Here is a 17001-nt window from a genome sequence, read left to right on the forward strand (position 1 = left end):
TTTCTGGAAACTTAGTTGTATAGGTTTCCAATTCCCCATGTTCTTAAGATTATCTGTTTTACAAGAACATTATCATGCATTTAAGTTACTTCAGCAGATAGCCAATATATTGTTTCCGGCACGCTATTTAAGTGCAACACTGCAGTGTCATTTTGTTTCAAAATTTAGCTCAGCACATACACAATCCAGTAACTCACTGTAGTGAGGACTTTCATGTTATCTTTGTGTGCATGGGAAGGACAGGTTCCCAAACAAATGACATTCTTACAGCAAATCTTACAAGAGACATATCTCATATTGCCAAAACAAAGTAATCCACCTGACACAGTCCAAAAATAAGCTGTAATTACAGATTTCAAATTACATTGCTGCATACTAACAAACAATGTATGGATCTTCTTTGGCACAATATAGTAGTTCACCAAAATCATCAAATTCAGAGGCTCCGTGTATATTAACTTTTACAAAGTTGCCTCTGTTTATAACCACAAGTAAAGAATGCATTAGTCAGTAGAAAAGTTTGCTCTCCAAAAAAATTGATATGCAAAGCTTTGGTCAAGAAACCTATGGCTTGCATTGCTTACTATGTTTAAACCATGTAAGGTTTACTGGATTGGTGGTACATGTTTAGTATGGAACCAACTGCAAAAATAGTTCTCTTTAGAACTATTCAGCAAGAACGTTTACATGGAACGTCTGGTGACATTTGCTTTCAGGAGGGTAAGATTCTTGAAGGAAGGCAGCATCACTTTATAGAAGGAACTTGCAAAAAGTATAAATGTAAATACTGTCTCCACATTCTTGGTTTTTGCAAGTGATTCAGAGTATCAGTATACCAGTTATATGGATAGCTGACAAAGAGAGCCAGCTGATTCTCCTGACCCAAGTAAAACAGTGTTGTAATATCCAAATTCAAACCAAGATCTAATGGTTATCAGCATTCTAAGTAATCAGATTTTTTTAAAAAAATTGAGTCTTAATAATATACAATTTAAATATTTTGCTGTTTATAATAAATTGGAAAGATATCTTCACTTACCTGGCAAGATTTACATTATCCTACCAAATACCTAAATTAGTGCAGCACAGTATTCTGCTCTGAAGTTTAGCAATTCATGACGAAAAGCCAAATTCTGTCAGCTTTTTTTTCTTAAGAGTCATTTACAAGATTAACTGTACAAATGGTTGATTTGAAAATAATATTGTTAGTAGTTAAAGTACCTTGAGATATCCTGCTTTAGAACAACTATAAGTCATTGGGTTTCAAATGTTGATTAAAAGGATAGGTTAACTTTTTAAAATTGGCCTGACCTTCTAAAAGTCTTGATGGCAGGCTAGTTATGGAATGCCAAATTACTACCAACACAAAAGTCTTCTCTGGGTAGATTTGTTCAAGAAGGAGTTAGTCCAGGACTTGTCATCTCTGTTGTGGGACTTGCAAGATATTCACTTGATTTCAAACTTGTGAGGGATTTGTAACTTGCTACTGAAGTTAGAGAGCCACAGAGACCAAGCAATGAAGGAGTATCTTCTTTCACTATTTAAAAAAGATAGCACTTTTCAGTTACATTTTCATCCTAGTGATTGGTAGGGGATACTAACCAATCAAGAGCACAGCCTCACTTAGTATCTTCCCCCACCCCTCTTCTGGTGACGACAGTGACTTGGTCGAAGCATCAACAGGCAAAGAGATATGCTTCAATGCCCTACACACATCCCTTTTCTCAACTCATCACCAAAGTTTTATAAGACAACGTGTAGAATCAGGTATACCACCCCTGTCCCTTTCATGCATTGTAGTGATTACTTTTTTTCAGCCATTTTGGAGTACAAACTACAGAGAAATACATAGGCTTTTATTATATGGTTGATAAGTATAGGAATGTGGAACAAGTCAAGTTACAACAGGATGTGACTATACTTCAGTGCCCCTAAAATGTTTACCCCAAACTAAACAAAAATTGAGTAGTCAGGGGATAAGAAGGCAGGTCCTCATTGATTAAAGCATGGTTAAATGATAGGAAACAGAGTGCAAGAATAAATAGACTGTTCTTGCAATGGAGTGAAGGAAGCAGTGGGGTCCCACGAGGATCTATATTGAGACTTGAGCTATTTAATTTGTTCATAATCCAACTAAGGCTTATGAATTCCAAAAAGTCTTCCCTTTGCACCCCCCTGTCTGTTCCATAGCTAATTTAGGTATATATCAAATGCATGGAACGATGCCGAAATATTTTTCCGTTTTGGATTCCGCATTCCAGTGTCGAGCCTTTACTTTGGCCCATTTAAATGCTTTTCCATCGGTAGACCTTTTTGGTAGAGTTAGACAAATACCTTCTCAAAATAGGTTTTGTCCATGTGAATTAGGTGAATTAGGAATTCGTTATCCCATATCATTTTAGAGTACCCCCTCCTTGCTTTACAACGTAAACAATTCTTGTCTAAAATACCTCCAGCACAGTCTTCATTAAGGAAATCACTACACGTGTTGCCAAATTTTTAGCTGAAGCTTATAAAATTAAGTCCAAACTCATCACTGTATCTTAATTGTTGGACACCTATTTTTCCTATTTGTTTCTGATGTTTTATTGATTTAAATACATAACTTGATCAGTATTATTGGTTACTATCTTAATCAACTGTTTTATGTCTCTGTTCTTATCATCTATCAGACCTTTGTATTTATTCTTGATTGTAATTTATCAGCATCTTTTATGCCAATAAAAGTCGAAATGAATAAATGAATTATTTGTTCAAAAGTGATGCGGAATTGGGGCTGAGCAGTATTGATCTTGCAGATGATGCCAAATTATTCAGGATGATGAAAACCAAGGTGGATTGTGCAGAGCTCCAGAAGGATCTCTAAATTTGATGAGTGGGCAACAATTAGGACAATGAAGTTCAGTTTAGGTTTAGTGTAAAATGATGCAAACTGGAGTAAAAAAAATCCTAACATATGCTGACGGGGTCGGAACTAAACAAGTCCAAGAAGGAGGGTGATACTGGGATTGTCGTGGGTGGCCTGATAAAAATGCTGACTGTATGGCAGCGGTGAAAATGGTAAATGCTATGCTGGGGATTATTAGGAAGGGAACTGAAAATAAAACAGCCAATACTGTAATGCCCTTGTATACATCTATGGTACAGACTCATTTGAAATAGTGAGCAGTTCTGGTCACCATATCTTTTTAAAAAATATTGCAGAGCTGGGAAAGCACAGAAGATGGCAACAGAGATGATTAGGGAATTGGAACAGTTTTATAAGAATCTAGAACGTTTCAGTTTAGAAAAAAAGACTAAAGGGGAGACAGAGGTTTATAAAATTATGCACGCACAGAGAGAACTTTTTCTCCTTCCTTAAGAGAACTCCATTGAAAAACTCAACTCAATGAATGTGCAATGGACAAGCTACTACTTTACTCGACAAGTAATTAAATTGTGGTATTCATTACCAATGGAGATAGTGATGACTTCAAGCTAAAATAGGTCAAGCAATGGCTAACATCCAGGATAACTAAAGTGAGCCTCCACATCTAGAGGCAGTAAACGTCTGAATACCAGTATATGTATGTTTTAATCAACCTCAGTGTAAATACTGTCAGCTTCTGGAAATGAATTATTTGTGATTACATCTATTTACAGATGTAATTATAGATGTGATTACATCTGTTTACAGGGCCCATCTAAGTAATTCAGATATCTTGCATCTTTACAAATGTCCAGAAGATGGAGCAGTTTCATTTTTGACAAGCATTTGAGACATTTGAGAAATGCCAGATGTTCAAGCTGGATTCAGAAACAGAAGAGGCACTGGAGATCATACTGCAAATTTACAGTGGCTACTGGAGCATACAAGAGAATTTCAGAAGAAAATCAGCTTGTGTTTCATACATTACAGCAAAGCTTTTGACTGTGGATCATGAAAAGCTATGGTTGGTTCTAAAAGAAATGGGTGTGCCACAGCATCTGGTTGTTTTGATGCACAAATGGTACTCTGGCCAAGAGGCTACTGTACTGTTAGGACAGAATATGGAGAAACAGAATGGGTTCCAATTGGCAAAGGATGTATTTTATCTCTTTAATGCAGAACATATCATAAGGAAAGTGGGCTAAGGTGAAGTGAAAATTGGGGAAAGGAACATTAACAATTTCAGATACGCAGATGACACCACATTACTGGCAGAGAATAGTAAAGACTTAAAATGACTCCTGATGAAAGTTAAAGCAGAAAATACCAAAGCAGGATTACAGCTGAATATCAAGACGACAAAAGTAATGACTACTACTGGGGAATTACACAACTTCAAGGGCGATGATGAAGAAATTGAAATGGTTAAAGATTTTCTATTCCTTCACTCCATCATCAACCAAAAGGGAGATGGCAATCAAAAAATCAAAAGGAGATTCAGACTGGGAATAGCAACCATGAAGGAACCAGAAAAGAACATGTCACTGGCAACCAAGATAAAGATAATTCATACCATAGTAGTCCCCATTACTAGGTATGGGTGTGAAAGTTGTACAATAGAAAGTTCATTCATTTGAAATGTGGTGGTGAAGGAGGGTTTTACAGATACCATGAACTGCCAAAAAGACACATAAGTGAGTTCTAGATCTCGGGAGAGAGATCGACGTGGAGGTATCGCTCTGCATGTCATCGAAGACAGCGTCCAACACCGAGGGTTGGGGTTGGACGATCGACAGACCCAGGGAATGTGCCATCCTCTTGACCCAATCTCCGTATGAAGAAAGATCTTCCGAAGAAGAGATCGGCAGATTGTCTGACACCGTAGGTCTTGGTGAAGGATCATTAGGCGATTCGGCGCGTTCCGAATCATCGGTGTTGGTATCGAAGACGAAGGATCTGGAAGGCGATATCGGTGCCGGGGGTATCCATTATCGGAGCGACTTTCAGCGGTAAAGCAGGGGCGGAAAGGAGAAGAGAGGGTGGGCGACAAGGTTCCTCTGGGGCTTTGGATTGCGACGCGGAAGGCTTAGATTTACGGTGGGGAGAGCGTGAACGACGTGATCCACGGTCCCAGTCCAACTGTGGCCTAGGCGTCAGCCATGGCATCGATGCCGACATCAGATATGATGTGAACCAACAAGGCATGTGCCCCCTATGGTCCCATGATACAGGTGCATCAAAGTAGGTCAGGGAGTGCGGTCTCAATTCCCGTCTAGGTGAGTACGAGAGCATGGGCCTGGAATGGGCCTCGTTCGACGCCAAGCGCTTAGAAGACTGTCCCCCGTCTGATGCCGACTTTGCACGGTGTGGGGAATTCGGCGCCGAGGTACCTCCTGATGTCAACATGGTCATTGTTGGTTGGGAGATCGAAGGAGTCTCGGCCGACATATGTCCCACAGGCACTGGGGTCAATGCCGATTCCCAAAGCGCTACTTGAAGCCTCGCAGCCCTGTTCTTGCGAGCCTGGTTTGAGAACTTCGCACAATGGTGGCAAGCATCTGGGCGATGAGTCTCCCCGAGGCAAATAATGCAGTGTGTGGCCGTCACAAGGGGCAAGTTTGCTGCCACAGCCAACACACAGTTTGAAACATCCCCCTCTTTTGGCCATAAAAGAGTAAATGGTCCAAAAGAAAAAAGTCCTTCAACGAGGTGAAATTTTACCTCGGGGGCGGGGGGGGAGGCGTGAAGCCGCCTGAGGCAGCGGCAACCCTCAACAATATATATATATATATTTCTAAAGAACGAAATAAAACAAATGCTGTAAGCATAAAAAGTAGAATTTCAATAATCCCTTGTGAGAGGAAAAAACGCTTCTTCACCGACCGGCAGAAAATGAGCTGTTAACAGTGCGGCGGTCAGAAGAGAACTAGCTGGATGTCCACGCCCCTCCTCCTTGGGCATGCGCAGTGGGGTTCCCGCGCATGCCTGGGAGAGAGACGCGAAAATCCCTTTGTGAGCTTTGCATACCACCGATTCAGATCAGTGCAGGCGCATAATCCCATGGGTGTGATGCACAGAGACCACGAGGAAGATCCATACTTTTCTGTCACCCTTCCCAATACAATACTTGCAAGACCTTTTTCCTGCTGGCATCTGTGACATGAAAAATCTCAAAAAATTCTCCTTGATTTCCACTGATTTGCTGTTAACAAAGAGAGGGGGAGTGTGTGTCATTAGAGTGGGCAATTTGTCCCTTGGCACCATAAAGTAATAAAGTTGCCATTTTCTACCTTACCGTGAGGTGAAGTTTGCAAAGTGAGAAAAAAACCCCCACAATTATTTATTTCACAGAAGCAGCTCTCATTTTCCACTGGCAGTTCTCATTGGTTGGCAAATGACCAGCTAAACTGAGTTTTGATGCTGGGCCTGTACAGGTGAGCAGCAACCACAGCCAGGGCTTTTTCAGGGGTTGTAACTTGCTTTTGGATGCCCTCCCCTCTTGAAGCTCACCTGGCAATCCCAATACTTTGCTTTAGGCACCAGGTCAAAAGCTTTCTTTTTAACCCCAGGCTTTTAACAGAGGAATCCCGTCCTTTAAAGGTGTTTTTTAAATGAGCAACTCCTAGTCTGAGAACAATTTTCTGAATAATTTATGGTACTGATTTATGCTGTTTTTATGCCTTGAATTTTATGGTTTTATTGTACTATTTATGATTTTATTGTACTGTTTTATTATTTTATTGTACTTTTTTACATTGTGAGCTACCTTGAGCCGACCTCTAAAGAAACATAAGTTTTCCAAATAAAGTAACTTTTAAGATAGTTACTTTACCTTCACTAAGTAAATTTAATCCATCCTGTTTTCCATCTCCATCTTGGGAATGACTGGGATCCAGAGATGTCTGAGAAAGGCTAACATCTGCAGACAGCTGGTCCAGGCTGTGAAAACTCTTTCTGTAAAATCAATGAGGACCAGTTTTATTCAGTGTCTTCAGAGAATATATGAAACAAAGGACATTTATTTTGCATATATTTTCCTCTAGAGAAATTAATGAAAAGATGCTCCAGAAAAACACAAAGTTAGAAATAAAAATTTTAAATTATTTTTCTTAAAGAACAATTGTAATCATGCTCTCCATTATGAAAGCAGTAGTTGTATTACTTAGTACACATGAGAAACTGCAGACTGTAGGCAACTGTGCAAATCCAGAAGGAGTTAAGCTTCCAGCATAGCCAAGGACTGGAGCCCTTCGTCCCACTGATTCAAAGGTTTCAACATCCAATGAAAACACCTCACTGATGAGGAATTCTGATATTTATCAAGGTAATGGCTTACTGTAGGGATCCCCAACATGGTGCCTTTGGGTGCCATTATATGCCTGCCAATACCTTTCCTGGTGTGCACCAAGGGTTTTTTGTCTTTTTTTTTAAGTGGGTGGGCCCAGGAGGGGCTTTTGACCAGCAAAGTTTCTGACTGACACTACAGATTTTAAAAGTGCTGCTTTGGTAGCTGCGGCCACCACAGTACAAAGATCTTCACTTTTTCATTTGCCACTAAGTCACAGCTGATTTAGGGCAACCCCACAGAGTTTTCAAGGCAAGAGACTTCAGAGGTGGTTTGCCATTGCCGGCCTCTGCATCACAACCCTGGCATTCCTTGGAGGTCTCCCATCCAAATACTAGCTAGGGTTGACCATACTTAGCTTCCAAGATCTGATGAGATAGGGCTAGCCTGGGCTATCCAGGTCAGGGACTTAGGATCTTCACTGTGTGACTGAAAGTAAGCTGCAGCAGCAATTTTGTGGCTGGCTTCACCTCCTATGACAGCCATTTTCTAGCAGAGCCCAGAATTCCAAAGGTGCCCACAGGCTCAAAAAAGATGGAGACCCTTGTTTATTGTTTGTTCCTTGCAAACTTAATCAATATGTGACTGAAGGCATATGAAAATTATGAAGTACCACCACAATGACTTTTATGAACCCAGTGCTGCAATTCCACAGCAGCACAGGACAGGTACAAAATCTACTGGGAGCAGAATGAAGCTTCCTGAATATCTCAGCACATGTTTTTAAAGCATGTTTGTTACCTGTATGGCTGGGAAAAAAAATCTGAAAGGGTGGATGGTAATGCTTGCTAAAATCTCAGAAACCAAAAGAAGGAGCTGAGTGAAATTTACAGCACAGGAGGCAAAGTATTAGTGTAAATACCATGACTATCAAACCAGTAAAAGCTTTGGAATACCTCAAAGTAAATTGAGCAAATCTGTATCATTATGCCAATTGAAGAAGTTAAATTTTCTAAGCACAGAACTAACTTCTTTTAGCATTCCTAACAAACAGCACCCAGCACATAATTAACCAAATGAGTCAACATCATTATTTCATTTTCAAGTCTTTTTTTCCATTGATAATTCCAAAAGATATTCAAACCCTATGACTTTTAAATGTTCTATGTATTTTGCACTCTCGTTAACCTCCATAGGACCTCCTACACAAACCCATCTACCTCCTGGCATGCGCGCGCACACATACATCATACTCAAAGCTGTGCTAATCACTTAGGACCATTGCTGGGATCTCTAGAATACACTATGTCATTGGTCATTGTACCTTGGCACCCTGAGTCTGGGTGGACTGCTGCTACTCAACCACACCAACAGGAATCCCCTGTCATTCTCTGTTGACTGGTCCTGCCTTCCCTTCTCTCCACAGTTCATCTCTTTACTAGAATTGTGTGTATCCAGGTCCCAATAGGAAGGAAAAGCCCCCAATAATCCCATCAGCTACTGAAGCAAAAATGTCTGTTTCCAAAACTCTAAGGCACCTGGTGGAAAGACTGGCTCTGCATGTAATGATATCCACAAAGCTTCTAGCAAAGATTTTAATAACAGGCCTTGACCTAGATAGCCCAGGCAAGCCCAACTCTGGCAAGTACTTGGAAGGGCGACCTCCAAGCAATACCAGAGGCAGGATGCAGAGGCAGGCTACTCAAGCCACGTCTCTGGAAAACATCCAAGCTCCTAATATGGATCGCCAGAAGTCATCATCACTTCCAGGCAAGCATACAAAAACACACACACACAACTATATATGTATTTTTTTAAAACAGGGATTTTAATATCAGCATGGTGCTACTATTTAAAATAATTCTGACATAGCCAAGGACATATTAAAGCAAAGTATTTAATAAAATAATACAGAACTAGGAAAGTTGGTCAAAGAAAAACATCCACATGCAGTGAATAGGTGAGAGAACAAGAAACCATGCAAAACCCCCCCAAGAATAATGAAAAATACAGCCAGTGATAAATTATAACATACAAGCAGGGGACATGCCAGAACTTGCGTGGGGCATCTCATTTCCCTCTCCTCTACTATGTCCTATCTCCCTTCCCTGAAAGCACCCATAGTCCTTCCTTCTCTCCTTCCCACCCACTAGCCAACACACCTTTCATCTATTCCCCTATCTTCAGCTATATTTATTATTTATTTAAATCCTCCTTTTCTCCACAATGGAGACGCAAAGCAGCTGACATGCAAGTCTTGTAATAGCAAGTCACTTGGTGGCTGCTGCCATGTCTGGCCTCAATGAGTCCTCTTTCAAAGCCCTGGAAAGGGCCCTGCCCTCTCTCCCTACCTTTCATTGAAAAACTCAGGCTTGAAGGCTAGCAATACAGTGAAAATTGCCTAGCAACAGTCAGTGACAGCATACATTTCTTAAAGCTACAGGTACTGCTATCATTTGGAGGGATTAACCTCCAGTGTTTGTTAGCTTAATTTCAGGTTTTTCTGGAAATCTTTTTTCAGGTTTGTAGAAAGATCTGTCATGCCTGTCTATGGCCCTCATTGTTGGATTTAAGTATCTGCTGACGGGGCCCTGTTGAGAATTAGATATATTGATAATGCGGCTTTTAAGAGATTACATTAAAATAGTAAGATATTGTGAAGCATTTTTACTATAAGCAGCATTATACAGGGAACAATTTCCCCAAATTTACTGCCTCTCTTCCCCCTTCCACCACTGTCAGAAAGCCAAACCATGGCTAGAATTACAACACGTTGCTGTACAAGACTGCAGATTCTTCAGGCATTCGCTAACAGAAGACCAAATTTAATGTTTCATTGTAAATTATTACTTATCCTTTGAAAAAAATCAAAGATGCATCTGGAGAGCACAGATTTTCACAATGATGAGTATCACTGATGATCTGAATTTCAGAATTAAAAACATCAACTTTCTGATTTGTTGATAAATTGCAACTGCAGCACAAAGACACTAACACAAAGTAAGCCTTTCTACAATTTTTAAAACACCCCTTTTATTGCCAAAGTTTGCAGCTGAAGGCTTCTGCTTAATAAGTCATCATTCCAAACTTAAGTTATAGTTGGGCTAAAGTTTTCTTTTTCAAAATATGAAAGTGGGATGTTACAGCCAGTTGTGAAATACCTTAAATGTGCTGAAATGTTACTTTGAAAAGTAACAACTAGTTCAGCCTTAAGATGGAAAACACTGTTTTAACTCAAAAACATAGTTCCTTTCTCATAACAATCCATGGTTTATTGTTCCATATACAAGCCTGAGAAATCTTCAGACTTGCATGTGTGCTCCCTCCACTCCTCATGCACAGTGGGAAAACTATTAGTCTGCAGCAAGCTATGGTTTGTTCTTTTGCCTGAATAATAAGCTATGGTTTGTTTTCTGCCCTCCAAATCACGGTGATCAGGATCATATGACAACCCATGGTTTACCACAGAAATCCATGAAAGAGACCCGAGGAAGCACAGAAGCTTCAGAACTCTAAGGCTTGCCCTTGTAAAAACAATGCATGACAGTCAAAAGGGTGTAAAGAATGGTGCCAACTCAGTGAACCATAGTTTAGGCACCAGGCAACAGGATCATGGACTTTCTCCTATTTCCTCACCCCCTTCATCAGGGTACAGCATTACATTGAACCACTGGGTCACTTTTTAAGGGTATGGTAACCCTTAGAATCACTCAAAGTTAACATTTAATAGTTAATATGCCCTAAACTGTGGTTAATGATGATCAAACATGATGCCAAGCTATGGTGAAGAAAGGACGGGAGGGAAATTTGCATTTGAGAAAAAAAGAAATACTATGGTTTGTTCTGCACACACCTGAACACATAAGTCTCATATGTATAAATTAATTGTTGAAATTAGCTATAGTAATTTCTCCACAGGCCTCCATCACTTGGATATCTGATCTATTCTTCTCAGTCTGTAATAGGACCCCATCTCAAAATCACTAAAGAATTACGCTGTATTGCAAAATTATTTTGACTTTTGAATGGAGCGGACAATATAACAGTGTTATTTGCAAGAGTTAATATGAATGCAGATGCGGTACTTTTTACCATACAGAAAGTGCTATTTAAAGGCTTACTATTGTTATTACTTTTATGCAGATATAGTTTAAGATAAGGGTGTTAGAAAAAATTAACACAAGCAGTTCTAAAATATATACTAAGATTTAGTTATCTATGAATCCCCCACAAAACCCCTTAATGTTTTGGTTGACAATATGGAGGGAAGGCAAATGAGATTCCTGTAATTTTAGGAGCACTGCACAAATATGTCAACTTACTCATCCCATTGCTTATTTTGTTTTCGATAAAGTAGCGTATCCAAGGCAACAGCATTAACATCCAGAGCTCCTGGGGAAGGCCACTGATTGGTGAGGTGGGTAGTTAATTCTTGTCTTGATCTTAAATCATTATTCTTTAGCACAGTTCTGTGAACACACAGTGAATTTCATGCCATTAGAAGTAACGTCTTAAAATCATAGAAAGAAAGTAGGACTGTACTTGGAAGACTTGCAAGCTAACATACTCTTTTTCCCCTAGGAGAGACTATTCAATTAGAATTTAAACATTTAAGGATAAGACTAAGAGTCAAATTGAACTATACTGTGAGAACTTTCCATTACCCTACATGACACCAGCAGGTCAATTTCAAACAAAGTAGAAATAAAAGCTAGGCATTAAATACTACTTCTAAAGACAGCTAATATTTATCATGTTTGATTCTCAGTTAGCTAACAGGCTATGTTCTAAATACCTAATTCACAAGTCTATACAATTGCAATAGAACTGTTTTTTTACAGAAGAGGAAATCATGGTACTAACTCATAAGCAATTTGATCTGCCTTTACAGGCAGTCAATGGGAAAACTCAGAACAGATTTATTCCAAGCACAAAAGTGGCTTTCTATAGCAGAACAAAATTACAGAACTGCTTTTGCTGCAGTGCAACCTACGTACCAACATTTATTTTTATTTAATTCTGAAAAACTCCAACTAGGCAGAGTATTGAAAATGCAACTTTGATGTCAAGTCTTTTCTACATCAAAACAAAAACTTCTAATGGAATGTTTCATGTAGTTATGGCAAACTTAAAAATCAGTTTGACCTCTGAGTGCTTTGCTTCAAAAACTACATTATGTGACCTTCTTCCAAACAGATCGATAATGCTATATTGAACAATTTACTCCTAACTGGATGAAAAATACTTCAGTGTATGTATTTGCTCCTAAAGAATAAAGACACAAAGTAACGGTCTCATGATTAAAGACTACTTTGTGTTGGGTCACCATTAGGGATGGGCACAAACTGGGAAAGTGGAGGATCATCCCGGTTCATGGTTTGTGAGACACCACGAACCTTCACAAACCTTCCTGTTTATCAAGCCAGTTCATTTTGTGAGATTCGGAACGCCAAAGTCATAGCTAGTCTCCAGCTGACTCTCCTACCAAAGGGAGATCACCACCACCCCTTTTTCCTTCCGACCCTACGATCCTCAGCTTCTGGGCATCCTTTGTGACCTTTTTTGACCTGACCTCATGTGCTGACTGCCCCACAGGCCAGTTTCCCAGAACTCCCGCTGCTTCTTTCAAAAGGAGAATTGCCCCCTTTTTCCTTTCAACCCTGCTATCCTCAACTTCCGGACCTCCTGGGGTCCCCCATTTTGGCCTGGCCTCCTCCCTCTGACTGCCCCATGGGCTGGTTTCCTGAAGTTCCCACCACTTCTATCAAAAGGAAATTGCCTTCCCCTTTCTCTCCCAAGCCTTGGATCGCTGCCTCATCTCCTTCCACCCCCAACCAGGGCTCTTTCATGCTTTCCTCCACACCCCCAGTCCCACAAGGGCCACTTTTGTTTGGTGTTTGGAGGGCCACTATTGGTGTTTCCAGGGCTGCAGAAGGGCTGAAGCCCATCCCCCTATTGTTTTGATGACTGATTGGTGCCAGCATGTCTGCCACATGAGCCACTGGCACGAACCACATGAACTCCATAAAAACCATGAAGGTTCGTGGGAGATTCACTGCAGGTGAGGAACACATGACCCTTGGTTCACAAACCACAAACCAGGTAATGTTTGTGATGAAATTAGGTTTGTGGTGAGGTTCGCGCCCATCCCTAGTCACCATCTCTCTCAGCCAATGAATTTATATTGTTTTTATAACATAAAAGTGAGGTACACTTCACAAAAGGAAAAGTCTTTCAAATGGAAAAAAGACTGGGAATGTTTTTAACTTAACTATACAATCATGGGTTGATTACTTACCAGTACTATGAATTCTCCTATTGGGTAATCTCCTTCACATATCCCCTCTCTATGGAGTGAGCTGTCAGCACCTTGACGACCCAAATCTGTTGAAATGTCAAATGTCATGTATGTGAGCCCATGCAACGATGTGTGTGGTGTGTTAACTGCCCTCTAACTACATGTCAGCAGAGTGTCAGAACTCCCACAGTTTAAAAATCCCAACCCACTGAGGAAATCAGAGATTGAATATGGATTTATGGAGGAGATGACGATAGCAGAATTCTAGTTACTGATATGCAACCTAGCTTTCTATTGCTCATTGTTTTTATCACAGTGGGTAGCCTTAGGGGCGACCTAAAACTCCCTTCAAGGAACAGAATTTGTTTAGAAGTGTTTGTATCAGAAGCATTTTGCCTACATTACAGTACAGTTTTGCATGCTCACTCAATATGGTTAATTTTGAAAGGAGATCCAAAGTATGCAACTTTCATTACATATTTGATTAAAAGGTAAGATCAAAGCTCTCTTGTCCAGTAAAGACAAGTACCGCTATGAATTACAGCTGTTGGGAGTGGTCATTGGTACTTAGCTTCTATATATTTAACCTTTCCTAAGAAATAGCAGAGACTGCCCCTCTCATGCATTTCATAGCCTTTTGGCCTCACTGTTTACAATTCTTTCTTCTATAAGTATGTGTGTATTATTTTCATTTGTATCACAAACATGTATATATAAAATGAGAACATGCCATGAATCTTATGAAGCAGACTGTAGTCCACAAAATCTGTTGCTACAACACATTTCTGTGTATCCAACAATCTGTGGACCTCACAAAAAAGAGCCTTTTCTGCTTCCACTGCAGCCACTGGTAAGTTTGTTCCTGGGATCAATGAACCTTCAGAACAGCGTAATGAGCAAAGTGGGAATCTGCAGTGGGAGGAAAGAAATTGGTAGAAATTGCCACCCCCTCTTTCAAAGACTTTAGTGCCTTAAGTCTTGAACTATCTGGCCAGATACATGTTGTAAGACCTTAAGGTACCACAAGAGTCCTTTTTTTTTTTTTACATTTCAAAATAATTTTATAGAGTCCGTTAGACCACCCTAGCTGTCAAAGATGCATGGAATGTTATAGCAGAAATAAATCCTCTTGAGCAGGGCTCTTTTTGTAGAAAAAGTCCAGCAGGAACTCATTAGCATAATAGACCACACCCAACAGCAGAAACTCAAAAGCATATTAGGCCATACCCCTGACAACAAAGCTTATTAGCATATTAGGCCGCACCCCCATGTTACCAGAAGTGTAGTCATTCAGCCACATCCACCTTTTGCTTCTTATTCTGTTTACCCTGTTTGTTGTCAAAACCCAGGGCTTTTCTTGTAGCAGGAACTCCTTTGCATGTTAGGCCACAGACCCCTAACGTAGCCAATCCTAATGAGCTTCTGATGTTGGGTTTGGCCTATTATGCTAATGAGTTCCTGCTGGGCATGGCCAACTTGGGAGCCAGCCGGAACTCCGTTCCTGTGCGTTCCTTCCCAAAAATAGCTCTGCTCTTAAGGAACACTGTCAAAATGTATAGAGAGAGTAGTCCACAAAAGGGCAACTATTTGATATTTAAGCCAAAATAACCCAAGCAATTAAAAATAGGGGGGGAAATTCATTAATGCTTGTGACATCCTCCTGCCAGAAAATTTTGTTTAATGTAGAGCTTAATGCACCTAGGAATCAATAAGCACTTAGGAAAATAAAACAGGGAGCCTTAATTAGCTACAGACCACTGCACCCCCACCCTATATACTTACTACATGCTTAGGGACATTACATGGGTATTCTTCTCAGTAAGCGAGAACATGGGAGAGACGTACTCCTGCATCTGAGTGTTTATACATATAATGCCTGTGTAGGCTGAGCGAGTACTGAATAGGGTTGACAAACAACAGCTTGCTTGTGCCCCCTCAAATAAACTTTACATAAGCAAACTTCTACCACCTGCTGACTAACCTCCTTAATGCAGGTGAAGTGTGAAAAAGCTGCCTCAAAGGATCTAATGCCAGGGAACAAGGCCATTAGCCAAGCACACACTTTCACAGATGCTCAAATGTGTGTGCTCTTCGATTCCCACCTCCCTCATATTAGCAATTTAGCAAAGGGATATAGCCAGGCAGTGTTCAAGCAAAAAATACTTTCCCTGGAGGCCTTTGCAAGAAAAATAAGGTGACAATCTCATTGGGAACAGATTTATACACTTACATTGTAGCTGGCTAATGAAAAGCCAGGCAGGAGGACAGTGATAGTATCAGCAGCATGTCTGCTAAGCATACCAACACATTCTGAGCAACAAAGAGCAGCAACAAATAACAGCATAGCAAAAGAGAAATATCGTGCATAACCAGGGATGAAATGTGTAAAGCAATCCTTATGGAAAACAATCTCGAATCTGAGACATCTAAACTGAAGTTCACCCTCTACAGAATTAACCTGAAGTTTAGCTGGCTCCATTATGAGAAGGAAAAAAAATGGTTTACAGTGAATATGGAGTTTGTAAATGGTTCAGCTATTTGCCATGTAGATGGTGTGAGAAAGCAAGAGTAAGCATAAAATCAACATAACAGCTCCAATCTTTGAAGCAGCATTAACTATTACAATTGAACAGGCATTTACTCACTGCAGGGAAAATTAAATATGACCTTTTCTAAATGTCAGTGTACTGTTATCTTCCCAGTTCCAGAAAGAGCTTGACCACTGTGCTCTTCTCAAAAGGCAACATCACCAGGCACTACCAACTGAGCCTGTATTACTGCTGTAATTGTTCTTTTCCACAGTATAGAATGAGAAATGGGGGGGGGGGCTCTTAGTACACATGAAGCTGCCTTATACTGAATCAGACCATTGGTCCATCAAGGTCAGTACTGTCTACTCAGACTGGCAGTGGCTCTCCATAGTCTCAGGTATAGGTATAGGTCTTTCCCATCACCTATTGCCTGATTCTTTTAACTGGAGATGCCAGGGATTGAACCTGAGATTTGCATGCCAAGCAGATGCTCTACCACTGAGTCACTGGCCCCTCCCCAAAGTATGTAGTACACCTATATATATATAAAAGAAAGTCCCCTCACTGTAAAATCAACACCCAGGCCAAACTGCTGGACCTTGAGACACCAAATTCGGGGAGAGCGCTCCTACCGTGACGTAGATGCTCACTAAGAAGGGATTTTTAGAAATTCAACCCCTAAGTGGGTCAAAAGGGGTAAAATGTGCTCCCCCCATTGATTCCTATGTGGCTGCCAGGGAGCTGCCTCCCTGCACCCCCTACTCTCTGATTGGGTCAGCTGCAGAGCTCAGTGTTCTGAGGTTAAAAAAAAACCAACAGTTACAGGAGCCTGCTTACAGCTAATGACAGTTGAAGAAATCAGGAATGGTCAACAACCACCTGTGAGGTGCAGTAATTCTGCTGGCCCAGTCTCTCTGATGGCTTCCAACACACTCCCCCCACCTCCTACACCTAACAGGCGGCTGACTGTCAGGTGCAG

At 40.6% G+C, this 17001-nt stretch overlaps 1 protein-coding gene across 1 annotated transcript in view; it reads right to left on the minus strand.

Annotated features, from left to right (window-relative positions):
* Positions 1 to 1391: 1391 nt before the first annotated feature.
* Positions 1392 to 17001, minus strand: part of RUNDC3B (RUN domain containing 3B) — a 52297-nt gene continuing 36687 nt past the window's right edge. The window contains exons 9-11 of the mRNA XM_015424142.1: positions 11516 to 11662; positions 6741 to 6862; positions 1392 to 1537 (exon numbers count right to left, since the gene is read on the minus strand). Of these exons, the coding sequence (XP_015279628.1) occupies positions 1392 to 1537; positions 6741 to 6862; positions 11516 to 11662 (415 nt within the window). The remainder of the gene's footprint in view (positions 1538 to 6740; positions 6863 to 11515; positions 11663 to 17001) is intronic.

The sequence above is a fragment of the Gekko japonicus genome, unplaced genomic scaffold, assembly GCF_001447785.1.
Source record: "Gekko japonicus isolate JY-2015 unplaced genomic scaffold, Gekko_japonicus_V1.1 scaffold1268, whole genome shotgun sequence".
Lineage (NCBI taxonomy): Eukaryota > Metazoa > Chordata > Lepidosauria > Squamata > Gekkonidae > Gekko > Gekko japonicus.